Genomic DNA, 18,228 nt, shown 5'->3' with positions numbered 1-18,228 from the left:
TCCTGGTGGTGCCCTTCGAGGTTTCCCAGAGGGGTGTTGTTAGAAAACCTCATGTCTCTCCTCGGAGCACACCCCCGACGAGGAAGGCGCATGAATTCACCTCATGGGCGGTGCTCGAGTGTTGCCGTCTCCAATGGCCAACACTCGAGAGGAATGGAGAGAATCGAGGGAACATCATGGGGGAGGGTACCCCGAGCCCCTGCGTCTGCTCCTCTCTTTGTTCCAGCTCTGCCCAGCCGAGGAGGGAGTGGTTGGGGGCCTGAGGGCATGATTGTCCTTCACCTCCTCCACCTCGTGTCAAGCTCTCCCATTCTCTTTATGCCAATAAAGGCACGAGTTGACACTTCCCTCCTTCCAGTTTTCTCCTGGGGCGGCTTCACCTGGGCCTCTGATTGTAGGAGTAGCTAGGAATAGCAGGTGGCTATTAGCTTGTAAATTTTCTTGTAACACAGGCCTACCTGAGCCTCTGATTGTAATATGTAATTGTTTATGTTTGAATTAATAATATCAAGATCTTTTGTTTTCCTCTTTCATTTTTTTTTTTTTTTTTTTTTTTTTTGCGTGCAATAAATACTTAAAATTTAGAACTCTTATCTTATTCAATCTACTGCAAAACAAATACTTATAACTTGGAACATTATCTTTTTCAATCTATCGTAAAACAAACACTTAGAACTTAGAACTTTATCTTATTCAGTCTACTGTAAAACAAATACTTATAACTTGGAACATTATCTTTTTCAATCTATCGTAAAACAAACACTTAGAACTTAGAACTTTATCTTATTCAGTCTACTGTAAAACAAATACTTATAACTTGGAACATTTACCTGGTGCACCGGCCAGCACCCTAATCCTTCCCACAGACGGCGCCAATTGTAGGGACTCAATTTGAATTGAATGTTAGGTTTTCAGCCCAACAAGCCCAAACAATACATTTGTAGAGAGTGGGCTGAAAAGATTAAGTGCTGGCCGTTGATCACCATGGCCAAACTTATCTCAAAAAATGGCTAAGTGTTTTCTTACAAATGGGGGAATCCTCCTCGGACTGTGGCCGAGGAGGCCTTTTCCTTTTTCTTTCCCCCCCTCTTCCTGGCTTTACTAGCTCTTCTTTTATAGTTTTCATCTTCCTATCTCTTGCTTCCATCTGTTGATTGCCTATTCGCCTTTCTTCTGGTCATCCATCCCATCAGAGGCCTTATCGGTACTTAAGTGGCTCACTCTGATCAACGTTATCCTGCCAAGGGGTTACCTCCCCATTAATGCGGCCAGGAGGGTTAGTTGAGCGCATTAAATGCGAGAGTGACAACTTACTTTGGGGTTAGCCACTCTCTGAAATCACTTTTGTCAGGCCGAGGACAAGGTATCCTCGGCGTGGATCCAGGAGACTGGGCTTCCCCCCTTCTCCTCATAAATAGCTTGCGCTCCTCGGCATGGGCCTTGGGCCCGCTATAAGATGGGCCGAAATTATCAGGCCCACGGACCCCACAATATGTTATGTATTTGATTTTTTTTTTTTTTTTCTATTTTAAACTTTGGTTATTTTATAAAGAAAGTTAAATGAATACAAGATAGGCTGTGATTCACAAAGCATAAGGGGGAACAAAAAAAAAAGTATGATCTGTATTCAATGGGTAATGTTTTCATTTGCACAACCAAATATTTATTGCTCTACCATAGCTCCTCCCCGGTAACAAAAATTTTTCTCTGATCGATGAGTTGCACTTTCATTTTTTGTGTGTTACTACCAAATCAGACTACAAATTAACAAATAGTATATATAATGAATATAGATGTAAATGCCCACTGTATATTTTCTTGCTTGTTAGCTGCCAAAATATCCAAATACCACTTTTTGTCGACATAATTGGTGTTCTACCACTTTTTGCAAAATGTTTAGCAATCTACCACTATTTTGAAACTCATAATTATGAAACTCGAGTTTTACATAGATATTGTGTTTATGAAAATCGAGTTGCAAAAAACGTAACATGGTGACAAAAGTTGATTTAACATTTTATAATTTAAAAGTCCACGTGGAAGTTGAGTTCAAAATATAAAACTCGAGCTTTTGAAGATAGAGTTCTTTAAAAATTCGAACATTTAGAAGTAAGACAAGAGCAGCTGATACACGTCAATCTTTTAATCTTGTCTTGTCTCCCATATGCGCGTAGGACAAGTAGAAGTAAGACGAGCTATTGGAACAAAAGAAAAAAATAAATCAGGTGTGTAAGAGAGAAAAATGAGTAAGCCATGTAGGGAAGTAATGAGCCGGACCAATATATGGATCATGATCATCAAGGAAAGTAAATCTTGGATTTTCATCAAACAGGTCAAGAACATCAAGAAATTCTACAATAAATAGTGGTAGTGGTTGAGAGTCCATTGGACAGAGACTTGCTACAGCTACTGCAGCATTTGATTACTGCTAAACTACTACACTTCAGCTACACTACTACGGCTAGACTTTTGAAGATCGAGTTCATTAAAAATTTGAAAATGTAGAAGTAAGAGAAGAGCAGTAGAAACACGCCAATCTTTTAGTCTTGTCTTGTCTCCCAAGTGCGTATAGGACAATTAGAAGTAAGACAAGAGCTATAGGAACAAAAGAAAAAAAAATCAGGTGTAAGAGAGAAAAATGAGTCAGGCATGTAGGGAACTAATGAGCCGGACCAATATATGGGACATGATCATCAAGGGAAGTAAATCCTGGATTTTCGTCAGACAGGTCATGAACATCAAGAAAATCTACAATAAACAATGGTACTGGTTAAGAGTCCATTGGACAGGCACTTGCTACAGCTACAAAAGCAATTGATTACTGCTATACTTCAGCTACACTGCTAAGGCTAGGATTTTGAAGATCAATTTCTTTCAAAATTTGAACATGTAGAAGTAAGAAAAGAGCTGCTGAAATAGGCCAATCTTTTAGTCTTGTCTTGTCTCATATGTGCGTGTAGGACAATTAGAAGTAAGACAAGAGCTGCTGGAACAAAAGAAAAAGAAATAAATCAGGTGTGTGAGAGAGAAAAATGAGTCAGGCGTGTAGGGAAGTAATGAGCTGGGTCAATATATGGGTCATGATCATCAATGGAAGTAAATCTGGGATTATCATTAAACAGGTCATGAACATCAAGAAAATCTACAATAAATAGTGGTAGTGGTTGAGAGTCCATTGGACAAAGACTTGCTACAGCTACTGTAGCAATTGATTACTGCTACACTTCAGCTACACTGCTACAGTTAGGCTTTTGAAGATTGAAAGATTGAGTTCTTTAAAAATTTGAACATGTAGAAGTAAAACAAGAGCACAGCTGAAATATGTCAATCTTTTAGTCTTGTCTTGACTCCCATGTGCGTGTAGGACAATTAGAAGTAAGACCAGAGCTACTGGAACAAAAGAAAAAAAAATCAGGTGTGTAAGAGAGAAAAATGAGTCAAACACGTAGGGAAGTAATGAGCTGGACCAATATATGGGTCATGATCATCAAGGGATGTAAATCTTGGATTTTCATCCAACAGGTCTTGAACATCAAATAAATCTACAATAAACAGTGGTAGTGGTTGAGACTCCACTGGACAAAGACTTGCTACAGCTACAGTAGCAATTGATTTCTGCTACACTTCGTGTCTATTTAGGAATAGCTTATTTAGCCGTAACTGAAAACTTTTTGCTGAAAGTACTATAAATAAAGTTAAAAGATAGCTAAAATAGCACAGTGAGGCCCATGAATAATACCAAAATGTGCAATAAAACATTTAAATAGTAGCAAAAATAAGCTGAATAGTAAAAAAAAAAATGTTTTTTTAAGCAATTCCAAACGCACGCTTCAGCTACACTACTTCGGCTAGGCTTTTTATAAGTTGTACTTTGTAATGATAAAGTTTTTTTTTTTTTTTGGCTCCATCACATGTTCAGCCCAGCAAAAGATCACATTTTACTCATTACTCGAGCTTATAGAGCTCAAGTTTCATATTACAAGGTAACCAATTTTTATAAACTTTGAGTCACCTTTTTTAATTAAAATAGTCCACATCAGTAGGTGCCACCGTGGCATATTTTTATAGAACTTGAGTTATATATCAAATTCAAGTTTCAAAAAAGTGATAGATTACAAATATTTTGCAAACAATTGCAGAACACCAATTATTTCTGCCAAAAGTGGTATTTGGCCATTTTGGCCGCTTGTTAGCAATATACCTCAACACGATAGATCAATGAGGGCATTTGAAACAAGCTTATTAAGGATAACATATACATATCATACTTTCAAACACGTTAAGGAAGTCTAAGCAAAACTCCAAAAGCTTGATTCCATGGGGAACACAGAAAAAAGGGATCCCGACTATCCCATTCGTGTTCTAAAGTTTCGATGGCAATGGAAACAAGCTTATTCAAATTTCATAACATTGGAAGTGGGACCCATGCATCTTGGGGAGCAAGCATTTCTCCCCAAACCAATAATCAGAGGAGCATTTCCTACCGTGGCAACGGACACAATAAGGAAATTGAGAAGCCAAAGCATGCATGGAAAAAAGCAAACATATCTGTGCACTTAGATGCGCCAAACTTAGTGACAAAAGCCTTTCAGAGTTCCTAAAAATAGAGAACTCAATAGCTAAAATCCCTAAAGTTTCTAAAGTTGGAACGATGGAGAACACCCTTTAGAAAACCAGATCAAGCTGAACGCGGATGTGACAGTTAAGAAAGATTGATGCTGCCTAACAGTTTTCATGTTAGCGAGTGGCAAAAATGTTTGAAGCTTGAAGGCTTGGACAAGAATCATTTTGGCCTTGCGATGTCATAGTAGCGGAAGAGCTTGCATCAGCGTGGGCAGTATATCTCGTTTTCCATGAAGGGTAGAGATGCAGCTTTGGGGTCTGATTCATCTTCAAAAGAGGATAGCTTGGTGTTGTCCATGCAAACATAGTTGAAGATACGAGAATACTTCTTAGGAATTTTGCTATGTGCTATTTAATTGGTGTTGAGAATTCATGACACAATTGCTCACAAACTCAATCAATAGGATATGGGAATTAGGTTCTTAGGAGCTCTACATCCATGATCCATCTAAATTTCTTGCTTCTTTTGTTAGAGCTCTGACAGCTGACTCTTGTGATGTTTCCTTTGGTTCTATATATGATTATCTTTTAAGGAAAATACAATCAGAGGTCAGGCTTTCCTTCTTTTTGGTCTACAACTCTATCAACTTATTAAAAGAAAAGAAAAGAATGAATGAAAGAAGAGGTTCGGAGGGAGAAAAAAGAGGGTAACAAGCACAAGCTTGGCCTGAAAGCAGGTCTCATTCAATTTCTAGGACCAAATCCATCTTTTGTTTCATACACAACCAACAGCTAGCAATACAACATAGATAAAAATCTATGAACAACCCGTAGAAGCATATAGATATGTGTGATCCATACAGCTCTGAAAAGTGATATATTAGGAATAAATCCTCTACACCATTAATCGGCCTTGGCTGGGATATGGTTGCCACCAGTTGCAATTTTGTACAGATAAAATGCAGTCATGATAGCACTGCAAGAAAAGCCAAATGGCAAGCATATTAGCTGGGAGATTCAAATATATGTTGTATTGACAAGGAAAATCCAAGTAACTATATATCTATCAGGAACTCTTGTAAAAACTAAAATTTATCTATATTGGTATTTCTCCCCTCAAAAATGGGCTGGAGGGTAAGATACTAAGATCATCAGTTGAATACTACAATCAACTGACCAGAAGACTACATTACAGCCGGACAAAGATACATTCACCTTTAGAGATATAACATTTGACCGGTAGATGTTCACAAGAGCTTTCAAGAAGAAGCACGGTTTAATTTGATGAATGTAAACTGCACTCACCATTGATAAGCAGCAGTTTTCATTTTCCATCAAATCATGTCAACTTTTTCCTAAAAGACAAGGTGGCTCCTAGATCATCATTTTCATGACACTAACTTATCCATGTCACATTCTAACATCTCATTTCAAATATCTCGACTCCTCAGAAGATACAAGGACACATGCAAAAATATCATGTGCTCCAAAAAGAAACTTACAACGGTTGCCTGGCACACAGGAACATTAATAAAAATTGCAAAATATCTAATAAGTCTCAACTTGTACTCTGAGTACAAAATAACTTATTCAATTAAAACTAAAAGATGTTTTTTTAGTCATTCAAGACAATTTGCATGTTCAGAAAATGAGGCAGTCATGATTACAAATCATTGGCAATGACAGACTTTCAGCATTCTCATTTCAAATGGAACATCAGGACCCAAACTAATAACCACAAGAGCATGAATGCTTGTGGGATTTCAGATGTCCCCTACTTGCATGCACAACCCTTACTGAAACCAGCAAAGAGGTAATGATTAATGACTCAATAATAATAACTGTAATCCCCCATATGCAGAACCGTATTATCAATAATTCTAATTAGGAAGCAAAGCAGACACACCCAATGGGTCTTGAACCCACATCCAAACTTCGGTCCCATTTTTAAGGGGAAAGTAAGTGATACTGAAGCTACAGCTCATTTGCTTCACAACCTGAACCACATTGCCATGCTAGAAAGGGAAGAATATGATATCATGGACGTGGCAATGGGATTAACTTGTGAAAAGGGTAAAATTCATCTTTCATTGAATAAATGCAAGATATTCATATGAAAATTTAAATATATATAAAATAAAATAAAAAGGCAAACCAAATGCAAGAGATAGTAATAAATGAATTTTGGTGCATAAAAGCAGCATTATGATACTCATCATGTAGATGCTACATTAAGTTTCCACTAGTAGCGATATATTTAAAGTATGAAAAGCACAAATACTTAAAAGCAGAATTAATCCTCAACTTACCTGATACCAGCAACAACACCAGCTGGCATGATCTTAGAGGTTTGCATATAGCGCTGTGCCATGACCCATGTGAGTGCAGCTGCACAACCTGTTTTAGGGGCACATATCAGATCAAAATGGCTATTGTTTTAGTGAAGGATACAGCAAGCACAAAATCAGATTTGAAGAGGTTAGAAAAAGTAAAAGAAAACCACAGAAAGAATGGAAATGTGTTTTTCTTTTCGGGTTGTCTTCTAATAATATCAGTTCAAATAAATTTAAAGAAAAGAAAATAAAGGAATTGTGGTTTATTTTTGGTTTTCCTAAGAAAATCAGCTCCAGTAAAATCTGTTTTTGTGCATATGCACACATACATCATTTTACAAATCTTCCTCTCTTGAAATCGTTTTTTTTTTTTTTAATAATTTTTTAAAAAATAGATTGTTGGAAAACAGGAATTACAAAATGTAAACAACAACAACCATAATATTTCTCGATAATCTAAACAAATCAGCTATTTTGCAACTTCACATTGCATTATAAGCTGATGGCTTGTCAAAAATAACAAAGTGAGGCCATTACTAGAAGCCACCTTCACTTTTTAATTGGTAAGTTATACATGCACCCAATGGGTTTTGAACCCACAACCTCCCCCTCCACTCTTATGCAAGGAGGAAGTACCATTTCAACTAGAGCTCGTTGGCACTAGAAGCCATCCATTATAATAATGAACATGATCCTTTGTGATTACGTAGCTACATATACTTTAACCCTGAGGAAAAGAAGAAGACCAGAGGCTTGCAAAGGAAAAACAAATTTCCTTCAAGCAGCCTATTACCAAGCTTAAGCCTACTTTCTTACGCTCTCTATTTTCTTAAATTCCTCTAAATTAGTAAATTTCCTTTTTTTCCCCCCAAAAATTTTGATGATTCTCTACATTTCCAGGTTGTGCTTAGTTGGGACAAAAGTGTGCTTCTGTAGTGGCCTCCCCTTGGAGACTTTTCAATTAATTTAAACATTTAAAAAAAAAAAAAAAAGATCTCTCTCTAATTGTACTCCATCATAGCCAAAATGATTAAAAGCACCAAATGTTACAACAATTTTGAACAGACAAAAATTGAAGTCTCCTAAAAATCAAAGTCTCCAAACTATACAGAAGTACAGAGCTTCAATTAAGACCAGAACATTTTAAAAACAAGATATTGAGGAAAACAAATAAGAACCCCAACACCAAACAAGAAGAAGAAAACAAAAAATCAGATTTCCTACACAGCTACCAAACCACAAACAACACAAATTTTACAATCCCAAACAAAACAAAACAAAAGCATAATCCCAAATAAACATAGACCCAGATCAGACTTTTTTCTCTACATTGACCTTCCACAAACTCACCATAAAAATAACATCTTGGACTCACTCGCAAATAGAAAAATTCTAGGAAACAAAGACCTTCCAATTCCCCAAAAGCAACAATCCTAAATAAAACATTAGATCAGACTTTTTCTCTAAATCTACCTTCCACAATCTTACTACAACTATTACATCGTACACCCATTAACAAAAACAACTTCATTTTCTTATCAACCAAAAAACACAGAACTTGCAACAACATAAAGAAACCAAATCCAAAAAAAGAAAGGAAAAAAAAAAAAAAGCGTACCAGTCTCAATGACGAAAGCGAGGTACGAGTTCTTCCTCTTCTTGAAAGCGTCAAGGCTGAGATACCCAGCAAGAATGAGCACCAATCCAATGCCCACGCCTCCACCCAAAGAAGCTGTGCTCCCTTTCTTCACATACCCAACAACTCCTCCTACAATCAGAACCAGCCCGTACGGGATCGTGAAGCAGAAATCGTGCATTTTTTCCAACTGGGTTTTCTCGGGAAATTTCTTCAGAGTCCTGGAAAATTTGAGCTCAACGAAAGTCTTTTTTTTTTTTTGGTCAGTATTTCACAGATCAAAATAGAAACGTTCTGGGCATTTATTCTGTTTTGGTTGCGTTTGGACTTTTTTTGTGGCGCGTGGAATGGTCTTCTTTTCCACGATATAGGCAGGGATACGACGTCGTATTTCGTCATCCTCGCGTGGCGGACACAAGTACAATGGTATCAACCCATAATCGTGCGCGCGTGGTGTTTGTTCAGTTAGTCAAATGATTCTTTTAAGTTTTGATACAAGATTCTTAACCCAGACAATATTGGTTAGTACAGGAATTTTTTTTTTTTTTTGGCAATTATAAACAGTTTAGGAAAAAAAAAAAAAAAAAAAAAAAAAAAAAAAACATTTTTTTGCTATTTAAAATATTGGAAATCCAAAAAAAAAAAACTATGAATGAATACAAAATAAATCTATTAATAAATTTATTTATAACATGATATCTCTTTTTTTTTAGAGATAGTTTCAACCTATGACGTCCGCTCCTAATGATAGCTTTTTATCATCAGACCAAGACACCAATTAGTTGTTAGTGTAGGTGGAGATTGAACCTTAAATCTCTTATTCAACCATAAAAAATTTTATCAGTTGAGCTAACTGGAACTTACACATGATATCCCATTTGTCCTATAGCAAATTCAAAAAAATTCCGTACCATGGATCTCAAATCCATACACGAAGTAAACTTTACGATTAGCTCTCAATATAAGCATATCCAATAATTGCTACAATCATGAAATCTAAAATTACTAGTTTCCTTTACCATATTTTTCATTACTCAAGAGTGTTAGTGTTCTTGTGTATGAATGGTGAATCCATTCTTGGCAAAAGGTAATGTCTTAGATGAAGAATTCTTGATTAGGAAAGGTCCAAGGTTTTGTTCATTTGTGGATCATAATCTTTATTAGTGGTCTCCATGTGAATGCAACTCCTTCATTGTTAGGTTCCTCTGATTATGTGAAAGGGCAAAGATAAATATTATAACAGTTTGATGGTCAATCATATAGATACATGTTATAATCTACAATAACTAATGAGTTATTAGACTAAAACTTTCTACCAATACAAACTTTGGAACTTAAAGGCTAGAAAATAAAATGAATCAAAGGGAAGACTTCCTATTATGAAGATGATTGTCATTCTCTATATAATGGCATTAATGTCATTGCTCATGCTACCAATGTCTAGTGTTTTTTTTCTCAATCACAAGTGGTTTGAGGTACCACAATAAATCTTAGATGGCAGGCAATTAAATCTTCAAAATTTCTAACTTTTGATTGATTATCACAACAAATTTTAGGGAGCAAGTTTTATTGATGGGTAAAAGCGTATTCAATTTTATACATTCAACGCACACAATTTTTATAAAAAATATATACAATTCTCTATATTCAATGTAAACAATTTTTCAAAAAACATACTCAATTCTTTATATTCAATGTACACAATTTTTCATAGAATGTAAATAATTCTGTATATTCAAAGTATACAACTTTTGAAAGAAAGTACACAATTTAGTACATGTACACAAATTTTCAAAAAAAAAATATTTATATATATATTTTTTTTTGTATATTCAACATACACAATTTATTAAAGAATGTTCAAAATTTTGTAGATTCAATGTCCACATTTTTTTAAGAATATACACAATTATGTATATTCAACATACACAAATTTTAAAAATATGTAACAATTTTATATATTCAACGCACACATTTTTCAAAGAATATACACAATTTTGTACATTCAACGTATACAATGTTTCAAAGAAGTTACACAATTTTGTACATTTATGGCACAAATTTTTTTATGAATGTACATGATTTTATACATTCAACGTACACAATTTTCAAAAAATGTTCAAAATTTTTCAAATAACATAAATAATTTTGTACATTCAATGTACATATTTTAAAAAATGTACACAATTTTTTAAAAACTATATAAAATTTTTAAAAAATATACATAATTATATATATTCAACGTACACAATTTTGTACATTTAGGGTACACAAGTTTTCACAGAATGTTCATAATTATGTACATCTAGCTTACACATTTTTTAAAGCATGTACACAATTATGTATATACGTACATAATTTTTCGAAGAATGTATACAATTCTACTCTTTTAAAGTAGACAATTTTTCAAAGAATGTTTAAAAAATGTACACAATTCTATAAATTTAACGTACACAATACAACATTGTATACTATGGAGGCCGTGCCCAAAGTACTCAATGGCCTTTGAGATTGGGCTCCTAATTTATTTGTTTAGAGTGAGTAAAGAGTTTCCTACAATGGGTGAATCCCTCTAGGGCTAACCTAACAACCCAAAATGAAGGAGTTTGTGACCCAACTTGAATTTTATTCCCCCTCTGTGTGTTCCCTAGGGAGTCTCGGGCTATGTACTGAGCTTTTTTCTCTTTAACTGTTTCTCTTCTTTTCTCTCGTGTATCACTCTCTCCTCTCCCCCCCCCCCCCCAGATTTGTCTACCCCTTCTCACACCATCTCTTCCTCCTTATATAGCCTTTGCTCAATGGGTTTGTCATCATGAGTGGTGACTTTTCTTAAAAGGTGGGACCGATTCTAACTTATATTCCTAGTCGGATGAGACCTACTACACATTTCTGAGCTAACTCCATTGGAACTTGTGTCAACTTCCAAATCTATGCTCAATAGGCGGATATTCCCAAGGCATTATGTAATGTTCTAAGTGTTGCCTTGGGTCAGTTTGTACTATACCATGCTCAGACCCTCCATCACTTGTTCAGTACGACTTGGGTGGGTCTGACTTATGTAGGCCTCGGCCTTAGGCCGATATTTGATTTAGGGATTGTACATATACATTCTTTGAAAAATAGTATACATTGAATGTAAATAATTATGTAATTCTTTGAAAAAATTTGCATGTCCATATTTGTGTACATACTTTGAAAATTTATTTACGTTAAATATATAGAATTAAGTTTTTTTTTTTTTTTTGAAAAATTGTGTATGTTGATTATATAAAATTCATATTTTTTTTGAAAAATTATGCATTATGAATATAAGGTAACATGTTCATTTTTTGAAAAATTGTATATGTTGAATGTACAAAATTGTATATATTTTTTTTAATGTGTACATTGATTTGGAAATTTTTGTACATTAAATATACAAAATTATTTAAAAAATAAAAATCAAACAATTTAAATTTAGTCCTTTAATTTTGACTATAATTGTCAAATTAATTCTCCATGTTAAAATAATTATAAATAAATAGTCAATCTATAAATCTTTTAGTTAGTAAACGACATCATTTAAATATTTTTTTTCTATTAAAAATTTAAATGAAAACATTCATAAAATAAATTTATTTAAAAGATCTTTAATTCATATTAATTTAAAAAATGCATAAATAATTTCATGTATTAATATATTGGAAAAGATAATTGATGGGATAGCAAAATTGATAATCTGTGATTCGTCCATAGTGGTCGTCCATGGGTATTGATTAATTTAATAAACCTCAGGCCATCTGGACGAAAGAGTCGTTCATGTACAAAGTGCATGGACGGCCACACAACATCAGTTTACACAAGGAGTCGTCCATGGGCAAAGCACATGGATGACCGTATAACACTTGACAAATTCTGGAGTGGTTAATCAACCCGTGTTCATCGCCATCAATTTCTCCTAAGTATGTAACTTCCATTAGCGGTTACAAATTTGATAGCCATTGAGGAAGTTATTTCCAGAATTTCAAACTTCCACAAATCTTAGGGAAGTTACTAAACCAAATAATTGCTCCAAGGTTTTCTATATAAGGACCGGTCTGAATCAAGCAAAGGTAAGGACACTCTGATATTTTACTCCAATACAGTTAGAACTCCATTTTTGTGGGATACTAACTTAGTCATCGGAGAGATTTAGATTGGTCCACCTCGATCTCCTTTGATAGTGTGTTCATTTTTCAAGCCTTCGCTAACACCTTCAGCCCATCGAAGCCGAATTGTCCAGCCTACTGATTCTGATCAGCATCAATAATTAAATTAATTTTTTTATGAAATAATTAAATGAACTTATTTAGTTATTCACAATTGAATGTCCTTGGCTAATGTAGATTATAAGTGTAACGATTTCTTTTGGCTAATGTAGGATTGAATGTCTTTGGCTCTTAAAAGCATTTGACTAATATCTGAGGTATATGACATATCTCTCTACACATTAAACACTATAAAACTTTTTTTTTTTTTGAAAACAAAACACTAAAAAAAAAAAAACTTGAAACCAATTATATCATGTGCACATGATGACATGATATATGAGAAATTCTAAGGGCTGTTTGCTAAGAGTATTTAAATATAATTTTTTGTTATGTAATCTATAAAATGATGGGTTCTAGACTTGAATTTATTATTTGACTAATATTTTCTAAATACAGTTTTTTAAAAATTAAACCATATTTTCCTAATTTAAAATAGGATTTTGAAAATGGCTAAAAGGTATTTTAAGAATACAAAAAATGTTTTTAATGATATAGCTATAAATAAATTAAAAATAGTGGACCCACATGTTTGTCCAAACTCTTTTATCTCTTAAATTAAGGAGTTTATCTTTATTACAAAAATAATTCTTACACTTCAAATTTGAAACATATTATAAATCACATGATATTTAAGAAATTCTAAACTAACCATTAATTATAACCATTTCTTTTTTCTTCTGGTTTTGTTTTGTTTTGTTTTATTTTTTTGCTTTTAGATATAGATATGAATCATTTGATTTTGAGTAGAAATTTCAAGCTTTAAAATTAGATATATAACTATATAACTAGTTAACTACTATCACATGCTTATTACCTTTTATCATTTTTTTTTCCCTCAAAAAAAAAAAACAAAAAAAACAAAAAAAACTTACTATCACATCCGACGACGTCGTTTTAGTTTATCTCCATTAGGATAAAATTAGGGCTTAGGGTTTTTCTTCAATCTTCAGTTCACAAATCACCATCACTGATACTTAAATAAATCAAATCCAAGCTCAGAACTTTTCAAAACCATGGTGCTGATATGATGATCCATTTTCAAACCCGAACCCGTTTACCCACCTGGTATAAACCATTTTATCCCATCCTTATTCACTCTTTATTAGTACACAGCCCAAAACCCAGTCTTCCTCAAACCCTAAAAATGGGAGTGACTGAGGCCAATTCCAAAAGACCCGTTTGCCCATCATGCTCCAAACCCACCTGGCTCTGCCTCTGCAGTCGGATCCGGACCCCGGGTCTTGAAAATTCGGTAAGAGTAACCATTCTTCAGCATAGTTTAGAGAAAAAGCACCCACTCAATTCTGCTAGAATTGCCAGACTAGGCCTCAAGAATTTCACTCTAGGAACTGTTTCCGATGTTCTCTTTGAAGCCAGGTTTGTTATTCGGTTGTGGGAACCGGATTCTGAAATGGGTTCGGTTCAAAATGGTTTGGATTCTGATGAATTTGTTGAAAATGTGGACACCCAGAAGCTAGTTTTTGAGCATAGTGATGGGGTAGAGGGAGTTAGAGAAAATGTGAGCAACTCAGAATATGGGTTATTTGCAAAATGCCCAATTGAGGAAAACACTAATTTAATTGGTGATAATGGAGGATGTTGTTTGAGAAATGGTCTCAGTGGCGCTAGAAATTCTCAAAACCCTGTGAAAGAAGTTAATTTTATAGGAACTCCGGGGTTTTCAGTGAGTGATGAATTAGTTTTTGAGCCAGGAGATGAATTGAAGGTTGAAGATTGCATTGGTGAAAAGGGTACATTCAGTTTAGAGAGTCTACTCGAAAATAGAAACCTAGTTACAAAACTTAATGCTCATACGGTTTCAGCTGCTTCAACATTGGATGAAGCAGTTTTGGATAATGAAACTACTGCTACCAATGAGAGTGAATTTTCTCATCTGGATGTTGATCCAAATGAAGTTGTCCAAAGACAAAGAGGTCATGAAGCACCAGTTATTACTGCAACCATTGGAAAATATGGTGTCATTGGCTCTCTTTGTCATATTTGGATGCCACAAGCCAATTTGCAGAAGCCAACATTTGATAACATTCTAGCTTCTCCTGAAGCTCGTGATGCTCTAGCAAAAGGGTTTTCTGTAAAAAAGTTGCAAAAGCGACAGTTAAGTGGGAGCAAGGAGTTGGAAGAGTATGAAGAGCTTGAACTTGAGGTTCCTCCAGGATCAGTGCTCCTATTCCCATCTGATTGTGCAATCAGTATTGATGGCCTTGATGCTCTTGGTTGCGAGGTGAAGAATTTAATCGTCTTGGATGGTACATGGGCAAAGGCAAATAGAATGTACAATGAGAACCCCTGGTTGAAGCTTTTGCCACATTTGAAGTTGGATTTGAACAAGCTGAGCTTGTATAGTGAAGTGAGGTCTCAGCCCAAAGCTGGATGTTTGTCCACAATTGAAAGCATTGTATATGCCCTGAAGGCTATTGGAGACAACCCTGAAGGGCTAGATGATCTCCTGGATGTTTTCGAGTCTATGGTTGAAGACCAGAGGCGATGTAAAGATGAGAGGTTGAGCAAAGTCTCTTCAGTTTGAGTTTGTATAGTGAAGTGACGTCTCAGCCAAAAGCCCGATGTTTGTCTACAATTCAGAGCATAGTATATGCACTGAAGGCTATTGGAGAGAACCCTGATGATCTCTTGGATGTTTTCAAGCCTATGGTTGAAGACCAGGGGCGATGTAAAGAAGAGAGGTTAAGCAAAGTCCCTTCAGTTTAAACTTCATTCTTATATTTGCTATATTTATACCGTTCTAACTTTCAACATCATCTTAAGAACATTGTGCAAGTAAAATTAAAGTAGATATCATAACCTGTGGTTGACAGTAACTATATATATTTTTGGTTTTGGGAGGGGGGGAGGAGATGAAGATCATGCTTCATGAATTTCAAAGGGGCTTCTCTGTACCTTTGTGCTCTTTTGTATGACACTACAATCTTGTACTAAATTTCACACTTCCAAGAAGGAAAAGGGAAATCTTTGTTGTTTTCCCCTTCTTCATTGCATGATTCTTATTCACATGATTATGTTAACCATCTAAGAGATTATATGTTAGAGATCTTGCAAGGCCCTTTATAAAACATCAAGCATGGAAGGGAGAAAAAACCTTTCTTTGGCACGATAATTGGCACATCCATAAGGTGTTGCTGCTGGAATATGGTTATAGAGTTGTATATGGTGCACGCAGGACATCTTGTACAAATGTCTTTAATATTTGGAATTATGGTCAATGATATTGGCCACTAGCAGGTTCAGAAATATAGGCAGGTCTGTATCAAATTAGATTGCATCAGGAAGACACTATGAGGTATCTGCCTTCTCATTCAGGGCAGCTAACTTGCAATTCTGCTTGGAATGAAATCAGAATGAAGCAGCAGGTGGTGGATTGACATAAATTGGTTTGGTTTTCTACTAGCATCCCAAAACACATTTATCTCTTGGTTAGCAGTCAAGGATAGGCTTCCACTCATGAAGCTTGTTGGAATGCAGAGATCATTTGATTTGTTAATTTTCCTTTGCTAGAAGGATATGGCAGCAGGTGCTGAATTTAACGAGTGTCAACAAGCAGCTAGGTTTTTGGTTCGATGTCATAAGATGGGTAGTTCAAGAGTTGAAAGGAAGAAGCTTAAAAGCAAATTTCTGCAAGCTGTATGCCATATCTGGCTGTGAAGAAACGTAAAGATCTAAAATGGTCAACTGAAAACAAAGTATGGCCAATTCCTATCGGAATAATGAGATGGAGGGTAAGATTGTAGATTCAAGACCTATTTTGCTATTTCGTGCAACTGTGTGTATGTAACCACAAAAAAGAAAAGGAAAAAATAGAGGATGGCTGTTGAAGGTGATTAGAAATGATGTTTTTAGCTCTGAGTTGGAGGTTATAAGAAAGCCCCAAGTTGCATTAGAAATAGATGAAAATTTTAGCTAAGTTGCTGTGTCTGCACTCTGCACTTCTTTTCTTGTTATTAATCATTACAATATGAACCACTTATTTAATTGAAACTAAAATTTTTTTGTTGAAAGTAATATAAATAAAATTAAAAGGTAGTTAAAATAATATAGTGTTTTTTTATTGAAAGTAATATAAATAAAATTAAAAGGTAGTTAAAATAATACAGTGAGACCTATAAATAATATTAAAAAGTGCAATGAAACTCATAAATAATAAGAAAATAAACTAAATAGTAAGGAAAAAAAAAAAAAAATTCAGCTCAGCACACACACGAAAATAAAGATATACATGAGAGCGGCAAAATTATAACGTGTATAAAATTACTTTCCTACCCTTATAGTATAACTTTAACACGAAAATGTCCTTCTAACACTTCTCAGCACTCACAGCCAAAACTGATAGTTTTGAGAGAGTGCTAGTAGCTTAAAAACTAGTTCCAAATTCTTCCAATGCTAAAGCTCTTGTTATGGCGTCATTCAACTCATCAAACTCACAAACTAACTCGTTTCCTTAGCCAATCCCTATCTGATGACCCGTACGACCCTCCATTCTCTCCCACCTCCAAACCCCAAAAACCCAAGAACAAAACCAAACACAAAACCCAAAACAAAGACCCGAATTCCAAGCCCGAACCGAAATTCCCTCTCAAGTCTGACCTCCCCTTTGACTTCAAATACTCCTACTCGGAGACCAACCCATCGTTGGAGCCAATCGGATTCAGAGAACCACCGAGGTTCTCTCCTTTTGGGCCAGGTCGGCTTGACCGGAAATGGACTGGAACGTGTGCCCCGGCCCAACAACAGGAAGTGGACCCGGAAAGAGTGGCGGAGGAGAGGAACCGGGTTCTTGGGGACCCACTTACGGAGGAGGAAGTAGCGGAGCTAGTGGAGAAGTATCGGCACAGTGATTGTTCTCGCCAAATCAATCTGGGTAATTTTCTCTCCCCAAAATTATTGTATATTATTTGTGTGTATTTGGCCTGCATTGTGAATTTTATAGTGGGAGCAAAGATGGTTATGTGTGTTTTTTTGGTTTGGTTTGCTATTAGGGTCTTATTTAGAAATGTAAGTGTATGTACTTGGTTTGATATTGGGGTCAATCTTTGAAAAACTAAGTCTAGTTGGTGATTATCTTGCTGGGTTTTGAATCTTTGACAAAATAATGTGTGAAATTTCTTTTTCTTTAGGTTTTTGGGTAAATCATAGAATATTGATTCATGTTGAGTTTATGCTGTGATATGAGTAGCTTGGTGGTAAGCGTACTATCCTCTTTGGCTGCTTTAAGTGAATGATGCCGCTTGGCATTGTGGTATGGGTTAATGCATTGAGAAAGCAAATAGTGGAGGCCAGGAGTAAAAACTTTTTGTTCTAAAAGTGTGTTAGGCTTGCTTTTGGGAGCTTATTTTGGTGCCCCCAAACCCCAAACACACCCCACCCCCCCCCCCCC

At 35.3% G+C, this 18,228-nt stretch overlaps 3 protein-coding genes across 3 annotated transcripts in view; 2 read left to right on the top strand and 1 right to left on the bottom strand.

The window, feature by feature from the left end:
- Positions 1–5,285: 5,285 nt before the first annotated feature.
- LOC111998797 (protein FATTY ACID EXPORT 5) lies at positions 5,286–8,886 on the bottom strand. Its single transcript, XM_024030903.2, has 3 exons — positions 8,515–8,886; positions 6,873–6,960; positions 5,286–5,539 (listed from the first exon to the last, which is right to left on the bottom strand). The coding sequence occupies exons 1-3, from the start codon at positions 8,711–8,713 to the stop codon at positions 5,467–5,469; spliced, it is 360 nt and encodes a 119-aa protein (XP_023886671.2). The 5' UTR covers positions 8,714–8,886; the 3' UTR covers positions 5,286–5,466.
- Positions 8,887–13,770: 4,884 nt separating this feature from the next.
- Positions 13,771–15,830, top strand: LOC111998798 (uncharacterized). The gene has a single exon (XM_024030905.2). The coding sequence runs from the start codon at positions 13,846–13,848 to the stop codon at positions 15,364–15,366; it is 1,521 nt and encodes a 506-aa protein (XP_023886673.2). The 5' UTR covers positions 13,771–13,845; the 3' UTR covers positions 15,367–15,830.
- A 1,327-nt stretch (positions 15,831–17,157) lies between these two features.
- The window catches only part of LOC112020804 (CRS2-associated factor 2, mitochondrial), a 2,799-nt gene continuing 1,728 nt past the window's right edge, over positions 17,158–18,228 (top strand). Inside the window, exon 1 of the mRNA XM_065776703.1 lies at positions 17,158–17,712. Coding sequence (XP_065632775.1) covers positions 17,232–17,712 — 481 coding nt within the window. The 5' untranslated portion in view covers positions 17,158–17,231. The remainder of the gene's footprint in view (positions 17,713–18,228) is intronic.

The sequence above is a fragment of the Quercus suber genome, unplaced genomic scaffold (genome assembly GCF_002906115.3).
Source record: "Quercus suber isolate HL8 unplaced genomic scaffold, Cork oak 2.0 scaffold_140, whole genome shotgun sequence".
Lineage (NCBI taxonomy): Eukaryota > Viridiplantae > Streptophyta > Magnoliopsida > Fagales > Fagaceae > Quercus > Quercus suber.
This window is presented reverse-complemented; position numbering and strand designations above follow the sequence as displayed.